At 53.2% G+C, this 14,647-nt stretch overlaps 1 protein-coding gene across 8 annotated transcripts in view; it reads left to right on the forward strand.

Moving 5' to 3' along the window:
* The first annotated feature begins 5,233 nt into the window (after nt 1–5,233).
* HDAC5 (histone deacetylase 5) overlaps nt 5,234–14,647 on the forward strand; it is a 37,561-nt gene continuing 28,147 nt past the window's right edge. For 4 of the 8 annotated variants that reach the window (XM_064270267.1, XM_064270269.1, XM_064270270.1 and 1 more), the window contains exons 1-2: nt 5,236–5,363; nt 10,859–11,072. In XM_064270267.1, coding sequence (XP_064126337.1) covers nt 10,907–11,072 — 166 coding nt within the window. In that variant the 5' untranslated portion in view covers nt 5,236–5,363; nt 10,859–10,906. Of the gene's footprint in view, nt 5,364–10,858; nt 11,073–14,647 lie in introns of all 8 variants that reach the window. The other 4 variants (XM_064270265.1, XM_064270266.1, XM_064270272.1 and 1 more) reach the window with 2 other exon arrangements.

The following is a 14,647-nucleotide window of genomic DNA, read 5'->3' on the forward strand; positions in this document are numbered from 1 at the left end:
CATCTGCCGTCACCTCTAATTTGGGACTCACTGAGTGTCAGAGCTGAAAGTGACCTCAGAGGACAGAAGTCCTAGAACTGTGTCCCAGATGAGGAGACTGAGGCCCAGAGGGGAAAAGACTCATCCAACAGCACACAGGAAAGAAGCTGTCCCTATGTTGCTCCTGGTTTTCTGACTTCCTGTCCTCTTAGAGTCCCTGGGTAGTGCACATGGTTAACAAGCTTGCCTACTAATTGAAAGGTTGGAGATTCACTTCTACCAAGATGCACTTGGAAGACAGGCCTGATAAAGCTGCCATTGAAAACCCTACGGAACACAGTTTTACTCTGACACACATGGGCCGCCATGAGTTGGAGTTAATTTGACAACAACGGTTTTTCAGCCCTGTTATTTTTTTGCAGCACCTAACATTGTTCTGGCCTCATAAGTTTTCAATCTGCTGAATAAATTCTTGCTGAATATAATATAAATAAGATTCCCCTGTGTATAAGACCCTTTGGTAATTGATAAAAGCTTTAAAGCATGCATATTTCCTTTGAAAAATGTCTAATAAAGGCTTATTGCTTGGGTTTATCGACTTATTTCTCCCTCATTCTGTATTATTTTCTCCTCAAAGCTATATTTAGGCAGAGCTGAACTAGTTCCTCCCCAGCCATTCTTGGGGGCTGTTAGAGCCACTTAAGTGCTGCTCCATTAGAGACCAGAACTGTGAGCTAGACCATGTTAGTTAGAGCCTCCCCAGAGCCCTGGCTCTGGAATTCTGCCTTTGGCTTGGAAGTCCCTCTCCAGGAGACACACTGGTGAGAGTTTGGAGGTGGGACACATCTGACCTAAGGGTCATGTCAGCTCCCCAGGCAATGCCAACCTTAGAGGGCACAGACTGTGGCTGAGTTAGAAGGACTGTGGAGGAGATGGGTGCCAGCCGTATGTTCAGCCATGCCCACCAAATGGGGAGGAAGATTGCTCTGTCTTCTGCCCCAAGTACTGGCCAGGACAATTTCTCATGATGCCAGGCAGGAGTACTACTCCCAGAGCCCCTTGCCGTGGTGCTCACCATGCCTCATTCCACTCTCCAGCCCTAACACCTCCTTCTCAAAGTCCAACAGTGCTGCCAATCTGGCGGCTATTGGTTAAACGCCTGGATCTTCTCCGAGATTTATTTCCTTCTACCAAAAAGCCAAATTCTCTGCCTGTTGCCAGGATCGGAAGTCTCCCACACCCCCGTCAGCTACTAGGTCCCATCTGCAGGCTCACTCTACATCGGGGGAAAATGAGGTAGTGGTTAATGAGACAGTCCCTCCCGCCCTGTTGCCATGGTGAATGGTCTGGGGTCTCTGCCTACTCTATGGCCTCAGAACAAATGATAGTTTTATTCTCTGTAAGGAACTGTGAGTTCATTACAGGCAGAATCATCTCTGTATTCCCAGCGCCCTCCACAGTTGCTCAAGAAATGTGTGCAGAATGAATGCTGAGCTATTTAACCCCCACCTGAGAAGGGGAAATTAGAGGGTTATCCAGGGCGCCATATGATGAATTCTTATAACTTCTGGGACATTTGGCTGCTGGGGGACAGGGTGATAACCACATAGATCTCCAGAGAAGAGGACAAGAGTGGGGGCTTGAGGGACAGAGATAGAGACCTGGGTTTGGATCCTAGTTCTGTTTGTACAAACTCTGTGACTTCGGGCAGGTTTTTTAGCTTCTCCATACCTCGTATGTCTCATCTATGAAGTGGAAAGTGCCTAGCCAAGGTGCTCAATGAGATAGTTATTGATAGTCATCTGTCACACCAGATGGGGAGATCTTTTCCCATGTTCCAAAACCCCCAAAGAAGAGATTCCAGAGTCTTCCAGTGTCTGCAAGTCTTTATCGAGTGCCCGCTACGTGTGAGGAGCCCTGGTGGTATAATGGTTAAGAGCTTGGCTGCTAACCAAAAAGGTCAGCAGCTCTAATCCACCAGCTGCTCCTTGGAAACCTTATGGGTCAGTTCTACTCTGTCCTATAGGGCTGCTATGAGTTGGCAATGGGTTTTTTGATATGGTTATGAGGCGATGTGTTAGGTTTACGCTGTTGTCTCTTTTTTCAAGTGGCTCAAAACCTGTTTGGGAAGACAAAACTTAAGCACTGAGAAATCAAAATTCCAACCCAGCACAACCACCCAAGAGAAATTGCAAGGTAGTACAAGGTGGCACCATCATTATGGGAAAGAGGCAGGAGGGACTCCTGTTGTTGGAGTAACATAGGATGACTCCATGGGAGCCATCCTTCTGCTCAAAGAGTCTATTGTTCAATCAGAAAGTTGTCACCTTGGTTTAATCTTTTAATATTCATCCATTTCATTAAACAAATATTCACAAAGTCTTTCTTTGTGCCAGGTACCATGCTGAGTGCCATGCTGGGAGGACCAAAAAAAAAAAAAAGAAAAAACCCATTGATGTTGAGTGGATTCTGACTCATAGTGACCCCGTGTGTTACAGAGTAGAATTGTTCCATAGGGTTTTCTTGGCTGTAATCGTTACAGAAGCAGATTGCCAGGCCTTTCTTTTGAGGTACCACTGAGTGGGTTCAAATGGACAACTTTTAGGTAGTAGTCAAGCACAAACCTGCAAATGGCTTGTGCCACCCAGGAACTTCTCTGGGAGAATAGCAATAAATAAAAGAGATGTATGGTTCCTGCCCTCAAGAAGTTTATAATTTGGGGGTGAGACGGATATAGAACCGATAACGCCATAAACCCTGTTGCCACTGAGTCAATTCCAACTCATAGCGATCCTATAGAACAAAGTAGAATTGCCCCATAGAGTTTCCAAGGAGTGTCTGGTAGATTCGAACTGCCGACCTTTTGGTTAGCAGCTGTAGCCCTTAATCACTACCCTACCAAAGTTTCTGATAGTGCCATAGATAGATGTATATAAAAATTATTATCAGGGTCAACAAAAACATATGTAACAAGGAGACCTAATTTAATTATAGGACCAAGGAAGGGCTCTTTCAGGAAGTGATATTTAATTGAGCTATGATGGATGAGTCGGAGTTAACCACACAAAGAGAAGTGGGGGGGTGTGGGATACCAGGTAGAAAAAACAGCCTGTGCAAAGGCCCTGGGAAGCAAGGACCTAAGGGGAAGCCACAATTGCTGGGGTACAGGGAGCTAAGGAGAGGGAGGTGAGGTACGCAGGGATCGGATCATGTAGAACCTTATAGGCTGTTTCCCCTCCCCACCCCCGCTGCCCTTTTTTCCCCCAAGTGTGAGGGAAAGAGTAGCTGTGGCAGAATCTCCTGGGGGAACTTACTAAAAATGAAGATTTCTGGGCCTCATCCCTATAGAAATATAAGCTCTAGCAGCAGGGCCCAGGAATTAGTAGTTTTAAGAACTTCCTCATGTGAGTAAGTACCCTAAAGTTTGAAAACTACTTTTCTAGGCCAGTTAAGGATTTTAGTCTTTATCCTAATGTTAGCTGCCTCGAAGTTGGCTTCCCCACTCATGGCAACCCTATGCAGAATGGAACAAAACACTGCCTGGCCCTATGCTATCCCTGTGATTGGTTGTGGATCAGAATATTGTGATCCACAGGATTTTCACTGGCTGATTTTCTGAAAGTAGATTGCCAGGCCTTTCTTCCTAGTCTGTCTTAGTCCATAAGCTCTACTGAAACATGCTCAGCATCATAGCAACATGCAAGCTTCCACTGACTAAAAAAATTGGAAAGGTTTTAAGGCCTTAGTTGATTAGATTTATGTTCTGAAAAGCTCATTCTGGCTTCAGGAGAAGGCTGGTAGTGGGCGGTGGGGGTGGCTAGAGTATCCCAGGTAAGGGATGACTTGGCTTAGAGGGAGGAGTGGGAATGGAGATGGAGAGGAGCGGGCAGATTCACGAGACACTTTGTAAGAAGAATCTTTATCACTTATTGTTAGTTGCCATGAAGTCAGTTCTGACTCATGGCGACCCCATGTGCGCAGAGTAGAACTGCTCCATAGGGTTTTTAAGGCCATGACCTTTCAGAAGCAGATAGACAGGCCTTACTTACAAGGTGCCTCTGGATGGGTTTGAACTGCCATCCTTTCTGTTAGTAGTCCTGTGCTTAACCATTGCACCACCCAGGGACTCTTTTATCATTTATTACAGAAACATTTATAGGTATCTTTTATTTTCTCTGATTAGACAAGTAATACATGATATTGCAAAATTTCATATATCTAGAAAAAGATAACGAGAAAAGTAAAAAACATTCTGGTATATATTATAGATTTTTTTTTTTTACTATACCTACATATTTAGATATATGGATATAGTTTGTTGTTGTTTTTTACAATAATGGAACAATTCTGTAATACTTGCTTAATTCCTGATTTTCAAGAAAACAATATATCATGAACATCTTTCCAGGTCGATATGAACCTATATATAATTTTTAATGTCTAAACCATTTTTAATAGTTTTCACTGAACCCATGTGCCCTAGTTTGCCAATCCCCTACTGATAGATATATAGGTTGTTTTCAACTTTGCACGTCAGTATAAGCAATCTCTTTCCTTCCACGCTCATTTTTTGTTAGTGGAATTGCTGGGTCATTGATTGTCTAGGTTTAATCATACATAACTCACACGGTGTCCTCAGGGGAGTGGTGGAGGAGGAGCGCACCTAAGTCAGGGACCGGAAGTCTTTCTTGCTTCTGTCCTGCCCTTTGGAAGGCCTTGGACTGCTACAACGGTGTTCCGGCCTTTCCTAGCTTTTCTTTCCCTGGCACGGATGCAGTGTGTCCGGTCAATGTCTGCCGGGGTTCAGACCTGTCCGAGTCAACACCCCCTTCTGCAGCCTAGGCCCCCTAGGAATCCATCCCCTCTCCCTCCCCACCGCGGGAGGGCGCGTTAGGGAGAGGCTTAGGCAGACAACGACTGCACCATCCTCAGCTTAAAAAGGAAGTCGAGGAAGCGCAGGGAGGAAAGCGGTGCTTCCCAAAGGCCAAGGCCCCGCATCCAGCCCCCCAGGTCCGTTCCCTGCAGCGATCCTTCCACCTCCACTCCCGGCACCGGTCCTCCTCCCCAGTCCGACTCCTTGCTGGGTACCGGCCCTTTAAGAAGCTGTCACGGCGGAGCTGCTGGCCCCGCCCAGCGGGGAGGGCCGAGAGCGAAGGGCGGAGTTGGCGGCGGCTGAAGTGGAGGGGGGGTCTGGGTCTATTTTTAGCTCTGGGTCGGGTCACGTGACGGGACTGACGTCTCCGAATGTTGTTGTTGGTGGCGGCGGCGAGCGGAGCCGGAGGAGCCGCCGCAAAGATGGAGGAGCCGTCGAGGAGGCGCTGCCGCTGCTGCCGCCGCCGCTGCTGCCGCCGCCGCCCGCGAAGCCGGAGCTCGAGTCGCAGGGGGTGAGCGCGCCGCACCACCCAGATCCCAGTCCCCCTCGACCCCCAGCGCGCGAGGCGGCGCCCTTCCCCGGCTTTGGCTGCCCGCGAGCTCCCCGCGCGCGCGCTCGCTCCGCGCCCCCCTTCCTTCCTCCCGGCGCCCGGGTGCCAGCCGGCGCTCCTGGGGGAGATCGCCTGTCCGGGAGAAGGGCCTCGGGTTTGTTCGCGCACCTCTCCCCACCCTCCCGGCTCCTCCCATGCAGGGGCGCCTCCCCTGCAGGTAAGGGAGGGGCCTACCTTCCCGGGACCCGCGCCCCCAAATGGCCCTGAGACGGGCCGGCGCTGTCTGAGTCGCCCTGCGGCTTATGCTGCGTTGCAGAGCCGTTTGAGCCTGCACCCAGATTCCGTGCAGTCCCCTCTTTTCTGGAGACTCTTTTGCTACACTGAGGTGAGGGGCGCTGCCTACCGCACAGCGCTTCTACACATACCTAAAAACGCATCCTTGATTTTGTGTCTTCGACTTCCGTGCTTGAGGAGGGGGATTGCTTAGCCCACCCGACTTCTCTCCCCCATTATTCTCACCTCCTCCCCGTGAGGCGTTACTGCGTTTGTTCCCACCCTCTTCTCCTGTCTGACACCCTGAAGTCAGAGAGAGAGAGCGCGAGCGAGCGAGCGAGCTAGGAGGTGAAATGGTTCTCCTTTCCCTTCTTGTCTGGGGTGGATGCCCCCCATTTTTCATCCTGGGTCTGTATCTCATGGAGGAGTGGGCGCTGCCAGTGTCTTGTAACTTGGGGGAATCTGCTACCCTACCCACCCCTAGGGCCCTGGGGAAGATGAGAACTGGCTGAGTGATAGATAAGTAATTAATCTGGGTGCCTGGGGCGGGGGAGAGGATGAGGGAGCCGCATCTGGGGAGGATGTGACCACCTGATAGCCCACCACTCTGAGCTGTCCCTAAAGGGGAGGTTTAGCAGCTGCAGTTGCTTTTTTTGGGGGGTGGTGGTTAACACTAACCAGACCCACCACTCTTGACAGTGACCACCTTGCTTCTCGAACTTGAAATTGGCCCTGGAGGTTGGGTGAGGGGGTGGATTATTGGGTTCAAGATCCAGTTGGGAGGGGAGGATGGAGCCAGATCTCAGGAACAAAAGGAGACAGGGGATGCGAAGGCCAGAAGTCTTGGCCAGAGGGACCCCTGGCCAGACTGCCCTAGAGGATTAGCGATGGGGCTGTGCCCTGCCCTGGGCCTCCTCTTATGCTCAGGGCTTGTGGGCAGGGTCTCCAGCTGCTGAGTCCCTGCTGGCTCGGGAGATGCTGGGTTGGGCTGGGTTTGGCGGGTGAACGTTTGGGGACTGCCTGTTTCTTCATTCCAGTCTTTCCTCCTCCTTTCCCTTGCTAAACACTAGGCTTGGGGAAAGCCTGGTTTGTCCCCTGCCCCTTTTCTTGAACCTTTTCTTTACCCTCTGTCCCCCTTGGACTTGGACTTGGGCTGTCTTGACAAGGCAGGCAGAGGTCTTTCTGAGTTAAGGGGTGGACGCCACAGCATCTCCCCTCTGTCGTGTATGCACCCCAGGGGCCAGAGAGAAGGGTACCAGCTGTAAGTTCCTTGGGGGCAAGAACAGAGGAAATGTTAGCTCTATGCCAGCCTTCCCTTCTCCCCAATATTTCCTTCTCCTTTCACTGGATGGTGTAATTCCACGGGTGGGGGGGGCAGCAGTATCACATGCCCCACCCACCCCAAGTAGCTGTAGAGACAAAGGTTTGCTTTCCTTTCCCTAGGGGTGGCATCTTAGTTTGTGTGTTTAGAAAAGGGGCCTGGGGGTGGAGGGGTCATTTGTTTCACATAAGGGGGTGGTCCGTGTGAGGAGCTGGGGGGAGTTCAGTTGCTACCGAAGTACCAGCTGCTCTTTAATAATTAATTCTTCCTACTCAAATCTCTGTGAGGAGGGATGTCTGGAGCGGCATCAGGCTCAGCCAGCCTGCTAGAGGACACACTCCTGTTGGGGGGGGGGGCAGGCAGTGAGGGGGGGCGGTTCTTGGCATTTTTGGAGCACTGTAGCTTGCTCATGAATGAAAACCTGATGCAGGCCATGAGGGGGCCTATCGTAGCTGCCTCCAGTTCATTAAACTTTCTCTGTTGCTCTTCCTCCCACCCTACTTCCCCCCCCACCAGCCCCAGCCCTTTTCGTCTTGATTGGGGACCCTGTCTGATAGGGCTGGGAGGGGGGTATTGTTCTGCCTGGGGTTTTAGGGCAAACAGACCCAGTCTTCCGCCCTCCGCCTCCGCCTGCTCCCTCCCCTCTCACCCCCTTTTTTTTTTTTTTTTTTTCTAGAAATAGCAGCCTCCTCCATCTGGCTTGTGCAGATGCCTGGAGCTGCGTCTGAGCAGACAAACAGAAATGGGCCTATTGCAAAAATGAATTTGTCAGCCTGGTGCCTTTTTTCCTCCCCTCTTGCCCTGCCTTTCCCCTAGTTTGGGACCTGTCTGTCCAAGTCAGCCACCCTGCACAACTCAGATCTTCTCAGGGATCTGTTGTCTCAGTTTGGGGGAGGCAAAAGGTGAGGGAAGCTCCTGGGGGCTGGGGAAAGCGGCCTGCTGTGGCCATGCTCAGGAGGGGTCAAGATGCAAGGTCCTTAGGGCCTTGGGATGGGATGGATGTCTGGGCTTGTTCGTTTTTGATGAAGTCCTTAGGGGCAAAATGAAGCAATCTCAGGCTCATAGGACTTGGTTCAGACTCCTGCTTTCCCGGGTCTCAACCCTGCTATGTATGAACTAAGGGGTGGTGGGGGGGCGCGGCCCTAGCCTGGCCTGCGTGCTTGGGACTTGCGCTTACCTGTAGCAGGGCCAGAGCTGGTGTGTCAGGAGGGGGTTGCATGGTAGTACGGGAGTCCAAGTTCTGGAGACCCTGGCAGGGACACCTTACTTCCCAGGAATTCAGAGGGAGTTGTTTGAGGGACAAGATTCCTCCAGGGCAACCTTGTGAACTTGTGGCCTTGGGGCACTGTGTTGCCTCTTGGCTCCCTCACTGTCTGCCCTTCTCCTCCCACCCCTGCCAGTTTTTATTGCTCCTGAGTGGGGTGGGGGGTGTCTCCCTAGGTTTCTGTTCTACCACCACCACCCCCAGCTTAGCTGTGAGCTGTAGGGTGAGAAGCAGCCTGTTTCCGTCACTCTTCCTTGACCTACTGTCCTGGCTGGTGGTAGGAGGTGGGTTTGGATCCTGGAGTGGGACAGAGGTCTGTTTGGAAAAAGAGAGTCAGCAACAAGGGCCAGTGCCCTGGAGTCTGCCTCTTTATGACCCCATGGAAGCAGAGTTTGACCCCTAAGTGTTGGGGGGTCCAGGAGCCACACAACTGCTGGTCCTTGGGTGCCCACGCAGAGGGTCATGTAATAATGGTCAGCGTGTTTCCCTGGCAGAGGAAGAAACAGATAGCTTAGGTTTTACCCATCAGGCTGCCCTCTTTCCCCTTCATGCCCCACCCCAGACAAGAATCTATGCCTGGCCTATCAGGCCATGAATGCTGCTTTGTTTCCCAGGAGGCCTTGGCCCATGACTGTTGTTCACTTTGGAGGCCAATGGGCTGTTGGCAGACACTCTCTGGGGCTTTGCTGGTGGATGGGACACAGGGGTCCTGCGAAGTCCTGCAGGGTGGGGAGAAGTGGAGCATAATCAAGGCTTGAGCCCATTGTGGGTTCTGGGAGTCCTTCCCTTTCTCCCCTCCCCCAGTGAGTGAGGATCAGCACCTTTTAAGACCCAGAGATAGGGTGGATAAGTAAGGACGATAGGGACGGGCGGCTGATCTTGACCTGGTTTTTGTACCATTGGAGGCTTCTGCCCCTTCTGAGCATCCTGCTGTGGAGGTGCCTTTCTCTAAGGAGATAGGCTGGGCCACTCAGGCTGCTGGGAGTCGTGGGAATTTCTGAACCTGTGTTCCCCAGCCCACGGGAAAGGGTGTGAGTGGTACTGGGTGCCAGCCCTGGTGTGGGCACAGGCTGAGCTGCCTGCCACATGGGCCCTGCCAGGGCACCAATAGCCCCACCTGCCACATTCCTGAGCTTAGCCCTAGTCCTGCACAGCCTCTTTTGTTCTTACCCCATACCTGTGCTCCAGGAGCAGTTCAGCCCCTTTGACCCTGCTCCCCTCTCCCATACCATCTGAGCACACCTTCCTCCAGTTTTAGAATCCAGAATCCAAGCCCCGTGGGTGAGAGCAGGGGGCAGTGGGCCTACGCCTTCAGGTCTTCCTAGCGTGTGTATGCACGTGCGTCTGTGTTCTTGTGTCCCTGCTGTAGCTGACCTTTGGGCTTCTGGGCCCCAAATGGAGCCCATCCCTGGGAATCAATGCATATTTAAGGCTTACTGAGAATCAGGCCTGCTGGGATGGGAAGTGGGGCTATCCAGGGGCCAGAGCTGATTGTCTTCTTGAAGCTTGGGGAGCACAGTTAGGACTTAAACATGCAGCTCCTCTCAGCCTCATCTGATTGCTTCCTGCTACCTCGCTTTCTTCATTTGGAAGAAAATGAATGAGATCATGTCTGGGTGGATCGTGGGCTGTTTAGGGATGGGCCCAGGTAGGTGTGTGTAGCTCTGAAGCTTGGGGACTAGTGATGGGGCTAGAGGGGGGATGGAGGAGTAGGGACAAAGCCATGGTCATGTAATCCTGGGTCATCCTTCATTACTATATTGAACTAGGCTGGGCCACTGCAGGGCCTTTTGGTGCCTTTGTGCAAACTGGAGAAAAGGGGCCCTTGTTCTAGGTTCATCCAGTCTGTGTCAGGCCCGTGGCTTGGCAGGCAGAGTAGGAGCTAGATTTCACATCTCCCTGGGCCAGGCCTCCTTGACCAGGCACGACCTGGACAACACACCCAACAGCCTTGGGCTTGGGCCCTGGACCCTACCCCCTGTGGTGGTGGCGCAGGTGGGTGTCTCTGCCTTTCCAAATTCCTAGAAATGGCGTGGGTTCTGGATAGAAGGGAGGCAGTTATCATCTTGTCCTAACCCGTTTTTGAATGGGAAAGATCAAAAGAGAAACATCCACATCCCAGAGTTGGAGTGGCACAAGGATCAGAAAGTGGGGAGAAATGACTCTCTCTTTGAGAGTCCCAGCTCAGGTTACTGGGGCTGGGATACCAGTTGCTCCCTTAACCTCTTCCGGAGACCCAGATCAGCCCTGTATCCCACCATTGCTGGAGACAGAGTTCAGAACCCTGCCTGCATTTTCTCCACTGGCCCGTACCCAGTCCCACATCAGGCACCTTTGGGAGTGGATAAGGTCTCCCCACCAGGCAGTGGACACTGACACTTGAAAAGGAGTTTGGGTGGGGCCACTGTAGCCATTTCCCATTCTTTTGGGTGCTGGAAGCCTCACCGATTAGGAAGAGAAGAAGCCAGGCTTCTGGCCCAGTTTTGGTGACCCCCCTTCTGTGCCCCTGGGAAGGTGTCCCTCCCTGTCTGTCCCAGGTTTCCTTCAACTCTCAAGATTCTTGAGTTGGGGGTCTAACCCTGCTCCGTCTCTCCCCAGGGATGCCGTTCTGAGTGCCTGACCGCCTCGCCCGAAGGATGGCCTTGGATGGGCATTAGAGGCACGGCGGCCCCGGGCTCCCGTCCCGTCTGTCCGTCTGTCTGTTATCGTCTGTCTCTCTTGACATCACTGCAGCTCCACCCTCTCCTGCCCCAGCCCCCAACGCCAGTTTCCTGCGGGCCCCAAGCCGGCATGAACTCTCCCAACGAGTCGGGTAAGAACTGGGAGGCTGGAAAGAGCACCCTGGAGTAGCTTTGGGTGCGATGGGCTGTGTGGGTGTCCAGCCCAGGCCTTCAGGGTCTCTGAGCTGTCAGGGAACCAGGGCATCAGGAGTGGAGAAGGGTTGCAAGTCAAGGGCAGAGGCAAATAGAGGTTTTGACCAGGAAGTGGACCTGGGACTTGCTGGGCTGACAGTCCCCCCGGCCCTGGGTCCAACTCTGTCCTTTGCCTGCCCTCTCAACTCAGGGGCATAAATGCCAACTCCGTCCTGCCCTGTTAGCTGAGACAGGCAGGCCTGAGGGGGTTGTGCACCCCTTAATTGCTCTTGGCAGGCCAGGGATGATCTGGAAGAATTTTCTTACTATATTCTGAATGGCCGGCTTCCTCTTTGTGGTAATGGTTTCTTTTCTTGGTGGAGTGTTTCTTTGGGTTCCAGACTTTTTTCTTGGGGGAGGTTTGCAGGGCCTCAGGTCTTACCCTCTGTGATGCGGAGGTATGATATTGGGATAGGCAGGGTGATCTGTTTGTAGAGGAGTCTCCGTTCTCTCCTCAGAGTTCAGGTAGACTACCCCTCTGCCTCTTTGCCCTGGACATGGTGGATTCCTAATTTGGGACCTTCGGCTCAGAGATTTTCTATTCCTCTCTGCAACTAGGACCCTGCCCAGTGCAGCCAGAAATAGTCCATGGGTGGGACGCCAGGCAGCTTTCTGCACGGGTGGGTTTGGGTGTGTGCCCATGAGTATGTGTCCAAGTGGCCTGAGCTGGACCCTCAGGAGTTTCCCAGGGGGTCATGGGTCACTGTGGTCAGAATAATAACTGCCTTCTCTCCTTGGCTGTCTCCTTCTCTTCTGCACAGCCTTAAAGGTTCAGAGTTAATCTTGCTCAACTTTAACCCCCGTATCCCCACATTGTTTTCTGAAGGGTAGAAGAATGTTTTTTCTCCTTTTGGGTGTAGAGAAACTAAAGCCTGAGATGAAACCCATTTGCTAGATGATACAGAAGCCATATCAGGGAGGAATGCAGGCCACCCCCATCTTCCATCTTCAGTTGGCTGGGGATCTGAGGCTATCTGTTGTGGGTGTCCCAGGCTGGCGATGTGTGGGAGAAGCCCTGACCCAGGATCCTCGGGATTCCAGCCGATGCAGGGAAGCTGGGGGCTGGTGGATTGGTTGGCTGTGTGCCATTTATTGTGGTCAAATCTGTGCCCCCGCCCCACTTCTACACCAAGACTCACCCTGGGCATGGGCTGTAGATAGGAGAGTGTCAGCTGGCGGAGGCCAGGCTCCTGAGGCCCACCAAGGTGGGCTGTCAAGACCTGACTTTCTGCTTCCCCTTCTTAGGCTGGATTCGCAAGGGAAAGGAGAGGCCTGTAGTGGCTTCTCGTTAGTCCCTTGCCTGTCTCTGCCTGCCCCTGGCAGGGCCACTTGTGCATGGTGGTAGGGCCAGCTGCTCCTTTCCTTTGAACTAGGCTGACCTGTCCAGAAGCCACCTCCAGTCCTCACTTCACACTGGGGCTGGATCTAACCCTTGGCCAAGGGAACAGAATCTGCCCAGAGGCAGCAGTTCGTGGCTCGGAAAGGATGTTTCCTTGCTTTGGTGTTTTATTCAATTGCAACAAAAGACTAAAATAATCAACCCAGGATGGATGAAGTTACTGGGTTCCCTTTCCAGACACTAGTGGTCTGAATTCCTCTTGCAGACACTTCTGCTGAGGCTGGGAGGAGTGTGGTGGTAGGTGGAGGTGCCTCCAGCCCAGGAGGCAGGCAGCTTGGGAGCAGTTGCTGAGCCCCTGCCCAGTATGGGCCTCTGAGTGGGCCTATGGAATCAGCCTCCCTGGCTGGCTTTCCAGCTCCCCCAGTAGGGGGAGATGCAGCCTTCCCTGTGTTTGGGAGGGAGGTCCCGAGGGAGGGGGCCTGGGACTGGAAACCTCACTCTAGGATTGTTGAGAGGCCAGGATCAGGGCTTGGGGACATCAACCTGAGGCCCTTCCCATAGTTTCCCCAGGGTTCTGGGACTGACTCCCAATTGTAGGGTTTCAGCCACCCTGGGCTAGGGAGCCAGCCAGCCTCCACACAGCTCTTCCTCTTCGAGGGGCCCAGCATCTGCTATTCCCAGAGCGCAGGATGGCATCTGGGGTAGGGCTGTGGGTGCCTGGCAGAAGCCTGGAAGCCACGTGCCTTGGGACTCCACGGAAGTAAAATGAAACCACAATTGTAGCCTGAGCACGTGGGTGTCCACTTCCCCTGTGGACACCCCGCAGAGAGCTTCTGGAGCCCCAAGAAAGAAGAGTATGGGGCCACAATGCAGGGGGTGGGGCAGGGGGGAATGATGGGAATAGTTTGTCCCTTGGGCTTGGGTACCCCAGCCCTGAACATCTCCCACCGTTTTCTTCCATACCCCTGAACTGTTCTTCTTCTTTCTTTGGGGTGCAGAGCAGCAGGGCTGGGTAAGGGCACAGAGTTTTCTACTGGCCCCTCGGCTTCCCCCCAGTTCCTCTAAGTACAGGAGCGCTTCCATTTGGCAAGTCCTTGCTGAGTATCGCCAACACCCCAAACCCTGGGCTTGACCCTGTGGGGAATAGAAGGAAAATAGATGGCCCATCCCTGCCCACATGGCAGTCAAGTTAGTAAAAGAGCGTTCTGGGTAAGGGGCGGCTGATGGAGACTGAGCAGTGTACACCCTAGTCCAGGGATTCCCTTCCTCCCCAGTAGTGGGAGCTGATCTACTTATCTCTGGGCTGGCACCTCTGGGCTGGGTGAAACGCCAGCATTTGGCCTTAAGTTGCAGTTCTGGGGTACCTGCGAAGGCCGTCGATGGGGCTGCTTGTTTCCCTGAGGAGACTATTCCTTGGTCTCCAGCTTCTCTTTAAGCAAGAGAGGGCTGGAGGATTGAGGCTTTCTTTATTTTTCTGGAACTGATCATTTCTGCATGTTCTCCTCAGTCCGTTTAGAGGACTGACAGGATCTCCCCTGCCGGGCTTGGGCTGGGCAGGTTGGAGGAGCTGCCAGGGGACCCCGGACCTTCGCCTGCTGTGGTCACTGCCCAGAGGAAAGTGTAAGAGTGAGGGCCGGCTACATGAGCCATTCTGGCTGGTGACTGGGGGCCTGGGAGGAGGCGGCTAGGTTCCTTATCCCCAGTGTGGGAGGGAGACAAGCCTCATAACAACACCTGCCCGCCCAGCAGTTCCCAGCGCCCTCCACACTTTCTTTACTTCCCTTTCCCAGGCGGGCGGGCAGGCGGGCAGCTTCTCCCTCCTTTCTGGGTGACCAGAAAAACTGGGGCATGGGTGTGGGGTGGAGCCAAGAACTTCGGCGTCCCTCCTCCCAGCCTTGGGCTCTGCCTCTGAGCCCCTGGGGAAGGCAGGCATCCAGCCCCATGGAGGAGAAAGTGGGTCAGTGCCGGCATGGGGCCGGGGTCTGGGAAATGGACTCCTGGTGGTCTCTCTCCTGCTCAGAGCCCCCACCACACCTTTGTGCTCACCGTGGGTTGGGATCTGCTCCACCCTTCTCTTCTCTGTTCTATTGTTCCAAAGAGATTGAAGGCTTAGAATGGGAAGGTCAGAGGAGGCAG

This window comes from Loxodonta africana, chromosome 18, assembly GCF_030014295.1.
Source record: "Loxodonta africana isolate mLoxAfr1 chromosome 18, mLoxAfr1.hap2, whole genome shotgun sequence".
Classification (NCBI taxonomy): Eukaryota; Metazoa; Chordata; class Mammalia; order Proboscidea; family Elephantidae; genus Loxodonta; species Loxodonta africana.